The 10411-nt window shown below is 63.8% G+C and overlaps 1 protein-coding gene across 1 annotated transcript in view; it reads right to left on the bottom strand.

Moving 5' to 3' along the window:
- Nucleotides 1–5786: 5786 nt before the first annotated feature.
- Nucleotides 5787–10411, bottom strand: part of DEF8 (differentially expressed in FDCP 8 homolog) — an 8098-nt gene continuing 3473 nt past the window's right edge. Inside the window, exons 6-12 of the mRNA XM_006027832.3 lie at nucleotides 10244–10408; nucleotides 9740–9867; nucleotides 9192–9305; nucleotides 8707–8787; nucleotides 8235–8375; nucleotides 7910–8019; nucleotides 5787–7553 (exon numbers count right to left, since the gene is read on the bottom strand). Of these exons, the coding sequence (XP_006027894.2) occupies nucleotides 7451–7553; nucleotides 7910–8019; nucleotides 8235–8375; nucleotides 8707–8787; nucleotides 9192–9305; nucleotides 9740–9867; nucleotides 10244–10408 (842 nt within the window). The 3' untranslated portion in view covers nucleotides 5787–7450. The remainder of the gene's footprint in view (nucleotides 7554–7909; nucleotides 8020–8234; nucleotides 8376–8706; nucleotides 8788–9191; nucleotides 9306–9739; nucleotides 9868–10243; nucleotides 10409–10411) is intronic.

A 10411-nucleotide genomic window follows, 5' to 3' on the forward strand; every position in this document is an offset into this window, starting at 1 on the left:
GCGCTGCAGCCGTGATGACTCATCCTGGTGGGGCCTCGACTCCCCTGGGAGCCCAGCACCAGGGAGGTGCTGGGGGAGCTCTGCCGATGCCCCTGGGGGAACACGCTCAGCACAGCATGCTCGGGAAGAGGAGGGGAGAGGAGCAGCTGCAGAGCCCCACTCCGGGGGGCTTACCCACCTCCCCAGCAAGGGGGGGAAGGGCAGCAGGACACCCCCAGGGACAGGAGAGGTGCACCCACATCTGCCCGTGCTCTTCCACCCTGGCTCCTTGGTGGGGAGCCTGGGAGGAGAGGCAGGGCCCCAGATCAGCACTCAGCAGCCTCCACGGGGATGGGAGTCATGGTCTTCGCAAGGTGCCGGCTGCTCCGGCCACCGGGCTCTGCCTGGCAATGCAGCAGACAACAGCTGCCTCCACCCTCGCCCTTCCCCCCAGAGAGTGGTGCAAGGCTCGGCCCCGATGACTCTCTTGAGCGATGCGCTTCTAGTGCACGCAGCGACTCCGGCGATGTGCAGCGATGAGGGCGGCCTCGTTGCAGACCTTAGAGATGTCAGCGCCTGGGGTCAGCTCAGCTCCAAGGGGCTCTGGCCAAACAGTGCTGCAAGCAGAGGCGTGAGCTGTCTGCATCTCCCACCTCTGGCCAGGCCCAGGGGCAGCCGCTCCTGCCCCAGCCAGAGCCCGCCCTTCATCAGTTTCTGGGACCAAGCCCATCGAACGGGCCGCCCCTGCTCTCTGCACCCCAGCCTGCTGTGCCAACTGTGAGCTGCATCCACCTGGCACTTCCCAGACGCTATCCCAGAGCCCCCATTGCAGGACAGGAGTCGGAAGAACGAGCACCGTGGGACGCTGCCGAGGGCACTGGCCACCCCTGCTCCAGGCCAGGTCAGGGGGGCAGCAGCGCCAGGGCAGGTGCGGAGAGTGCCTTGGGCAGGACAGGTCAAGGACCCCAGTTCTTGGGCACGGGCAAGGGAATGCTCGCTCACAGGATGAGCAGGCTTAAAGGGCCCCACCTGTTTGGACAATGCTGGATCCCAAAGCTCTGCACTGTGCCAGGCGCACCGTAGCCAGCCTGCAGAACCAGCTGCTGGAACTGCTCAGGCTGCCTGAGCTGGGCCCTTTGCAATCCTTCCTCATGCATCTTCTCAACGTTATAGTCTCACGTGCCAGCTGGGAGCTGGCAACCCATTCAGAGCCGCAGAGCCGGGCTCCAGCACCCCCCAGACACCCCCCGCCCCACCCGAGAGCTTTTCTCACCAGCCCCCTGGGGCAAGCAGTCATAGACAAAGTGCTTCCAGTTGATGTCTCGGCTGTGCTCTTGCCAATAGGAGAGGAATCCCACGCCGGACAGGCTCTCTTCCCAGGGGAACTGCGATGGGAGGAAAGCGAGAAAGAGGCGCCTGCAGGTTGTGCTGTGAGGCCGCCCTGCAGCAGAGGGGCTGGCTCTGGGTGGCACGCCTCACACAGTCACTGTGGCTTGGACTGGCTTCATCTGAGCCAGCGCCTCTAAGCATGCCCTCGCAGCCAACTCAGGAGCGACTGCATCGTCTTGGGAAAAGCCGCTGCAGTCCAGCACCAGAAAGCTCTGCTGGCAAGGACCTGCGTTCAGCAGAGACCCACGTGTGCTTCTCGCCCAGGGACTCTCAAGCAGAGTGCCACGAGGTCTTTTCAGGGGTGTCGCAGGGTGCCACGCGATGTTGGCACTCTTAGCTGTGCGAACAGGAGTCATGCAATAAACATAGAGATTTCCCATAGGAATCCACTGTGTCAAAACCCTTCTGCCCTGGGCGGGTCTTTCTGAGTTCTTTGCAAAGACGACTTGGGCTAGTGTTGTTCTGTAATCAATAAATGAGTGACAACTATGAGCTGGCTTTTTCCAAGGGGGACCTGGAGGGTGAAGAGATTGAGAGCCTCTGCTCAGGGCTCTTCAGGCAAAGCCCGAGTCACTGGGTCAGCTCCTTGTTCCACATGGAAACCCCTTCCGGTGCCAAGCAGATGTAACGACCACCTTATTAACACAGCAAGGCCGTGAGCATACCTGAGAACTCGAGAGACGGGAGGGCGAGATCACGTGGATCACACAGCAGCCTGTTGCAGCTCATCTGTCCAAGTAGCAATGCTGGCATGAGGCTCTGTGCCATGCAGGCCAGCAGCTCCCGGACCGGACCCCAGGCTCACACAGCTCCCCCCACGCCTGCAGCCCACATTACTACGTCCATAGGATCGCAGGAGAGCAGGGCTGGAAGGGACCTCACACGGTCATCTAGTGCAGCCCCCTGCGCACGGCAGCTTCATCCCTGACTAAACCCTCCCTGCCAAGGGTCTGTCCAACCTGCTCTTAAAGACTTCCAGGGGTGGAGATGCCACCACTTCTCTGGGCAGCCTGTTTCAATGCCTGAACATGTTCGGAGTCAGAAAGTTTCTCTGAATCCCCTGCTGCAGCTTGAGCCCACTGCTTCTGGTCCTGTCCCTTGCAGCCCCAGAGAAAACCCCATCTCCATCCTCTCGGTAATCACCCTTCAGGGATTTGAAGACTGCGACCACATCCCCTCTCAGTCCTCTCTTCTCCGGATTAAATCACCCCTGCTCTTCCGGCCTTTCCTCAGCCACAGCCACATAGGCAGCATGTGACGGAGTATGTCAGTGTGCAACGCAGCAAGGGCCCATCTGGGCATTTATCCACAGCCGTTTCCCATTTCCCAGCATTGCTCGGCTCCATCTCTCACCTGCCTGGGCACTGCTGGAAACCAAGCTGCCACGAGCTCCCTTTCTGCAGGGTCCCCCGTTACCCCACAGCTTTAACGCTAAGTTTGTGCGTGTGAATTTCTCTCTCTTAAGTAGACACAGCAGAAAGAGTGGGACAGGGATGGTCTGGCAGAGACAGCAGCCTCTGGGCCCCTGCACCACAGGAATGACCTTGTCAGAGGCTGGCATGAGCTCAGCACAGGGCATAAGGTGGGGACCACCACACCCTGCGCCTGCTGCATCTCCTGGCTCACGTCAGAGCAACCTCGGAGCCCGTCCCAAGTTGCGTGAAGGCTGCGCTGGCCCCGTGGGTTGTTTCAGCAACAGCAACAAACGGCACGACAGAGCGCTCCGGCTGCATGCCTCCGTTCCCCAGGCCTCCCTGCCGCCATACACCAGGCTGCCAGGGCATGGGGGGCACAGGAAGGTTCCTCTAGTGCCGTATGGTCTGAGCAGTGCTCTGCAGAGCCTCAAACACACGCAGGCATGAAACATTAGAGTCCCAAACCAGCGACGAACGTGCCCTTCTCTGTCCCTTCCCTGGCGCAGACTGTTAGGCAGAGCAATGCCAGAGCAATCTGGAGACAACCCCCAGCCGCCAGCATACATGTGCACCCCAGGGTCATTTTAACTCTGAAAGTAGGGAGTGCCTGACCTGGACACTGAGCGTGTCCCAGGTGGCTCCAGGCACGTGGCTGCTGGGGGTGACCCGGGTTCCCAGAACGAGGACAGCAGTCCCCTGCCGCTGTCCCATCACCTTGCCCAGCAGAGCTACAGACCTTCTGCACGTGCTGCCACCAGTCCAAATCCTCCTCCTTCCCTCTTCTCTTGCTGCCGCCACCACCTCCTCCATCTCCCTGGGGAGCTAGGCCTTTCGCCTCAGGGAGGTGTGCAGGAGAGGAAGGTGGGGTTAGAAGAGGCGGTGAGCCTGGCTGGCCGTCAGCTCCTGACAGGAACCCACGTGCAATTTGCTCACCGCAGCACCCGCACCCCGTAGGGCAGGCTGGGACCAGCGCGGAAAACGCAGGGTCCTAACAGGCGGCCAGGTCTTGCCGAGCGGCAGGGCAGAAGGGGACAGAGGCGCAAATCTGCTGACGCTGGTTTTGTGACCGCCGCAGTGCTCAGGACAGGGGCTTTCTTACACGGACAGCCTCTCTGGAGCCAGCAGGGCTGATTCAGCACGCTGCTCAGCCTGCACGGCTCATACGCCAGCACAAGCTGCCAATGCCCTGCCTGCACGCAGCAGGCAGCGAGAGCGCCAGGCCCTGCACATGGGTCCCCCGACTCCTGGCAAGGAGGCAGAGCTGCCTTTCCCTCGCGCTCACACACCGAGATGTGCCAGCAGCACAGCGAGACGAGCTGGTCAGAAAGCGCCCTGGGGCCCTGCAGGAAGGAGGACGCGAGATCTGTGCGGGGCAGCGAGCAGACCGAATGCCCGGGACACCCCTGAAATGGCAGGGTTGGGCGGGGGGCGAGCATCACGGGAAGGGAAAGGGGAGCCCAGAGACACTGCAGCGGTAGGAGCGGCGCTAGCATGCGGAGGGCAGCGATTCCTCCCCTCTGCTCGGCACCGGGGGGGCCACATCGGGAGTCCTGTGTCCGGTTGTGGGCCCCACTGCAGGAAGGATGTGGACGTGCTGGAGAGGGTCCAGAAAATGGTTGGGGGCTGGGGGACAGGACTGATGAGGAGAGGCGGAGGGAAATGGGCCTCAGTGGGGGCAGGTGACAGGACAAGAGGGGGATCAACTAGCAGCCTTCAACTCCCTGCGGGGGGGCTGCAACGAGGACGGAGCTGGGCTGGTCTCAGTGGGGGCAGGTGACAGGACAAGGAGCAATGGGCTCAGGCTGCAGCAAGGGAAGTTGAGGTTGGATATTAGGGAAAACTTTGCTTAGGAGGGCGCTGGAGCCTGGAACAAGCTCCCCAGAGAGGGGTGCAAGCTCCATCCTTGGAGGCTTTTAAGCCCCAGGTCAACAACGCCTGGCTGGTCCTGCTGGCACGGCACGGCACGGCACCCCCGAGCCCCTTCCCACCCTCGTGCTCTGCGATTCTGAGCCCTTCTCGCGGAGCCGACTGATGACGCCGCGCAGGGCGGGCGCACGCCGATGACATCACAGCCTTGCTTTACCACACTGCTGTAAACACTCTTCCCCTCCCCATTGCGCATGCACAGAATACCTCTTCTTCCCCGCCCCTACCCATCCCGCGCGCATGCGCAGCACAGCCCGCGGATGTCCGCACATTTCCCTCCCCCCCGCCTGGCTTCCTGTGTCCCGCTGAAGCCGGCCGGGCGGGGGCTGGCGCCGCGCACTCCGGGTCCGGCTGCCGGGATGATTATTATTATTCACAATAATGACAGTTTTTCAAGGCCCAGCTCAAATTTGCCAGATCAGTTTGGAATCCTTTGAATCATTCAAAAAACACCCTTCTGTGGCCCTACTGCCAGCAGCCACCCGCCACCCCAGACTCTGCAGCCCGGGCTTTGGATACTTCCACGGGCATCCGGCATCCAGGCCCAAGCCCACAGGCTTGGGGTTCAGACACCCCCGAGTTTCGCTCGCCCTCAGCCGCGGGAGCAGGCCAGGGAGGGGTGCGCCTGCCGGCTCCATGCCCTGCGGGCATCGCGGGGTGCCCCTGCCTGGGGGTCCCCAGCACCGGCGGGGTCCAGCCGATGCCCCCCCACCCTGGCTCCAGGACAACAGCATTTATAGGAATCATAATAATAATTTACTTTCAAGTTAGGGCGGCGCAGGGCAAACGCCTCCGCAGTCGGGGCAGCCCTGGAGCAGACGTCTCCGGCTCCAGGGGCAACGTGCGCCGCTCGCGGTCTACGCACACGGGCGTGAAGTGCTCGTGCGAGGGCTAGCAGAGCTGGGTCTCGCGCTCGCACAAGAGGCGTTCGACAGCAGACAGTGAATGTGCTACAAGTGGGTCCCTCTTGGGCATTTTGGCTCGCGGGACACAGGGATGGAGGCCAGCGCTGCGAGGAGACGGGGCTGGCCGTGCTGGGTTCACCTTTGGCAGGTGGGTTCAGCCCAGACGGGGAACATCGTCGCCAGCCAAGAACGGCCCCGGGACCAACTGCCGCAGCAACCACACGTCGCACGGCCCTGGGCCTGGAAAGAAGACGCTTCACAGGGGAAACAGGAATAGAAAATGCTACATTGTGCAGACGCCGAGTTAATTAATGCTCCCGTGAAACCTTAGCAGCGTTTTCATTTGCAACACGGATGTGTTAAAGTGTGTGTGTTTTGGGGGGGGGGATCAGACGTACCGTGGAACGTTTCTTCTGACGAGGACGACAGAGGACGGGTGAAGGGAGCAGCCCGGGGGTCGCAGGGACAGAGCTGGGGGCGAAGAGCCAGGCTGCCTCGAGGCCCAGGGAGCTCGAGGGCAGCAGTGCTACACCAGTGGAGCGGGGAGGGGAGCTGCCTGCCAGCCCCGTTCAGGAGAGACTTCACAGCTCAGCCCCCCTCTATTGCTTTAGGTCTCACCCCCCTGCCCTCACTGGGGGCAAGACTCTGTTTCTGGCAAGTTAGGAGCCGCGCACTTGCCTTGGCAAGGCTGTGCCCCTGCCCCTGAGGCGGCTAAGACCCCAGCAGCCCCTACTGGGGACCCCAGGGACAGCCCGGCTGGGGCCTGCCTGCTGTCTGGCCCCACGGGGGTCTCCACCAGCATCTCTAGGGCAGGCAGAGACGTTTCCACACGAATTTGGAACAAGGAGAGGTCAGTGCCAGGCTCGATGCGAGTGGCGACAGGATGCAGCCGACTCTGCCGGGCAGAGGACACTTCTCCTGGGGGGTTCAGCCGTCCATGGGACAGGGCAGCACTCAACAATTGTAGCCTGAGCACTGCAGCCCCCGCCCGTCCCACTGGAGACTGACGTGAAATTAGTGTTTAGGGAGGCACCAAGACCAGCACCCGCTGTTGCTGCAGGCACAGAGCGTGGGCAGCAGCAGCAAGGCCTGAGCGCTCCCCCTGGACAGCGCAGCCGGGGCCAGCGGCTGCGGCTGGGGGCATGTAGTGCTAGCGCAGGTGCAGTGTGAACACTCGTGTGCTGGGCACAGGCTCAGGCCCTTGCACACCCGTGATGAAGACATGGGGGCTCCTCCAACCCCATGCCCTGAGCCAGGCCACGCAGCCAGAGCCCAGGTAGCAGGGTGCTTTGAATACACTCACCCCAGGCCACCTGCCCCGCCAGAGAGAGCACAGTTGTGTCCTTGGGGCAGCTGGGCTTCCCAGCCCCAGCCCAGTGGTGGCAGCGAGAGAGACAAGGAGGCAGAAAACTCCCAAAAGTAGATGACAGCCCCACAGCCCGGCACAGCACAGATGCCCCTTCACCGGGGCCCGCAGGCCATGCCAGCAGGAAGGCGCAGGCTGTGGCTGAGGCAGACCAAGCCCAGGCGTTGTGATGGGTGCATCCCCTAGTACACAACAGCACCCTGGGGAGCCTGCCCGGTGCACTGCCTCCTGCAGCTGGGTGGCCCCCACGGTCAGCAGGGCCCAGCACTCGCCGTGCGGTGGCAAAAAGGTCCCAGCAGTTGCACAAGCCCCATCCCAGGCAGTTCTGAGTCACGCCGAGGCAGCAAGTCCAGGGGTGGAAGCAGGCCGTCCGAGGCCTGCCATCCAAAGTGCATACAGACCGAGTAGCCATGGTCCTACTGCTCCTCTCCTTGCTGAGGCTCCATGGTGCCGGCAGGCTGGGCACGGCCCTAAGCCTCCACCTTGGCGCTGGGGTCCCGGAAGAGCAACTGCTTGCGCAAGGTGAGCCGGGCGCACTTGGGGCACGTGGTCGAGTTGTCGTAGTAGCAGTCCCTGGGGGGTGAGAGCGCTGCGTCAGGGCGAGATGCGGGGGCTCTGTTGCCAGCTCACACTAAGCCCCTGCGCCGACACGATGGGTGTGCGCCAGGATCTGCAGTTCTGCTCCCCAGCCCCTCCCAGCAGGGGAGACCCAGGCACACGGGCCAGGCTGGAGGAGGGGGTGCAGCAGCAGGTCCATCACCTGCACCAGCAAGCAGGCAAGCTTCTGGGGCAGGGCTGTGCCAGGCTCCAACTGGGCACAGCCCATCTCATCCTCCCCTGCCCTGGCACGAGCCAGGCCCTGGATTCTGCCCCCTCCACCCTCCTGCTCCTCCCCAGCTCCGAGACACCCGGTGCCCAGGCTCACCCACCTGTGGAAGACGGCGGAGCAGTCGGTGCAGACCGAGGTGTGGCTGTCGAAGGGGAAGAGCACGTCGCCCTCCTTGCAGAGCTCGCACACGAAGCCCTTGGCCTGGCACCGCTGGGGACAAGAACAGCACAGGCTGAGTCCTCAGGCAATGCCCCCGTGACCCTCCTGGGGCCCCTGCACTGCAGGCAGCTCCCAGGACCACGCACGCCTGCAGTCAGCTCCTGGAGAGGGGGGTGAAGCCATGGTGGGGGGAGACCGCACAGGCAGGGGGCGAGACAGCTGCCCCTCGCCCAGCCCGGGCCATGGGCCAGGCCAGGCAGCCTCACCTCGCAGTCCAGCTTGATGTGCTTGGCAAAGAGGGTGTGGATCTCGGTGAGCGAGCAGCCCAGGCGCCCAGCCTGCACGTCCACCAGGTCCTGCAGCGAGTACATCTCGTCGTTCTCCACGAAGTGCTGCCGGTCCTGCAGCTGTGGGGGAACGGCTGTCAGTGCCCAGCCCAGCCCAGCTCCTGGGATGCCCCGCTCCCCTCCTCTCTCCCACAGCCCCTACCAGAGGCAGGGGGCAGGCAGTAGTAGGCAGGGCTCCACCGCTGGTGCCTGGACTCGCTCAGCCAGGACCAGCGCGTGGGTACAGGGGCTCTGCAGAGGAGCAGGACCCTGCTGAGCACCAGCCCATCTGGGCAGCACCCACCAGAACCAAGTCTGTGCTTGGGGAGCTGCCATATGGAACCGGGCCCAGACGGGGAAGGGTTAAGGGAGTGCGTGCAGGGAGTGTGCCCCCCCACACCAGCCCCCAGACCTGAAGCAGCAGCCGTGCCTCCATGGCCTCCTTGCAGGTGATGAAGTAGGGCTTCATGAGCAGGATGTCCTGGCGCAGCTTCTGCGGGGGGTGGAGGGCAGATGGGGCTGAAGGCTCAAGGCCCTTTGCCAGGGACCCAACTGTCTGCGGGACTCCCCTGTCCCTCAGGGCAGCAGCTCAGGGGGCATTGGACCAGCTGTAGGCACACGAGCTGCCCACTCCCCCTGTCCCAGAGACTGCAGGATGGGGCAGTCACAAGCCTCGTGGATCCCTCCTGCTCCGGGAAGGGCAGAGGGGGCAGGTCTCGCTGCCTCCACAAGCCTCGTGGATCCCTCCTGCTCGGGGAAGGGCAGAGGGGGCAGGTCTCGCTGCCTTCTGCCCCAGGTCCTGGTGAATGCTCAGCACCCCCGCCCAGATGGCAGCCGAAGCACAGGGGGAAGGGGGCCAGGGTGGCTGGGACCCCGAGCCAGGCTGTAGGGGCTTACCCTGATCTCCACCAGCTCCTCCACATAGTTGAAGAGCAGGGGGTTGATCTCCCGCAGCTTGAGCACTGGGCGCGACAGCATCAGGGCGAGGTAGCGCATGCTGCAGCGTGACACCTGGCCCCCGAGGACGCCAGGCCCCATCAGCCAGGTGGCGGCAGCCCCATGCCCTCCTGCCCCAGCACATCCCCACTGCTGCCCCTGGCAGGAGACCGCAGAGCTGGCCTCTCCGTGCCCGGCTCTCAGCTGCCCCTTGCTCGCAGCCGGGCAGGGGCAGACCTGGCTGGCTGGTCCCACGCACTGCGCATAGTGTGGAAGGGGACAGCCCCTCCACCAGTCCAGAAGCCCCCATGCCCAACCTCTATCCAGCACCACCCAGTAGCCCGCCCTGTACCCAGGGCACTGCCAATGCCCTCACCAGCCCCAGGCTGCACAGAGGGGAGCTGGCTCTGCCCACAGCCACCCCTTCCCCGTGTCCCACCCCAGCACACACAGGGCAGACGTGGGCCCCCCCTGCACCCCAGGGATAATGGGGGGAGCAGGCATCTCACCTTGCGGGGTTCGAAGTCCCAGTTGTGGATGACGCGGGCGGGGATGACGGCCAGGTCATTCCAGTGGCAGCTGCTGCAGTAGTACAGGCCCGTGTAGTCACACTGCCGGGCCTCGCTGGGCACACCCCCTGCGCAGGGCACCACCGTCAGCGCCGGGCACCACTACCACTGCCCTCCCACACCCGAGATAGGGGCACTCACTGCTGGCCCCTGCCAGCCCCCACCAAGCACTGTGCTCAGGGAGGGGCAAAGCACGCAGCAGGCAGATGACCCGGCTGTGAGCACACGCTGAGTCAGGGCATGGCCACGTGGCTCCTGACACACACCACCTGCCTTGCACCAGGCCCCAGCTCCCTGCTGCCCAGACTCCCACACCCAGAGCAGTTCCCTGCCCTGCTCCTCCCCTTCCAGACTTGCAGGATGCAAGCACCAGGCCCAGGCACACCCAGGTCACCTGCAGCATGTGAGCCTGGCACCGGTCTCAGCCCCCTCCCTGGCACTCACGGAGAGAGATGGGTGCCCGGCACTCAGCGCACCGGTAGTCCTGGCTGTCCAGCCCAGTCTCGGGGCAGATGCTCAGCTCATACTCAGCCTGGTGACTCACCTTGGAGCGCACGCAGGGCTTGGTGATGAGGTTCAGACACTTGCTGTGGCAGCGGGAGTAGCACCCTG

The sequence above is a fragment of the Alligator sinensis genome, unplaced genomic scaffold, assembly GCF_000455745.1.
Source record: "Alligator sinensis unplaced genomic scaffold, ASM45574v1 scaffold255_1, whole genome shotgun sequence".
In the NCBI taxonomy this organism is placed as follows: domain Eukaryota; kingdom Metazoa; phylum Chordata; order Crocodylia; family Alligatoridae; genus Alligator; species Alligator sinensis.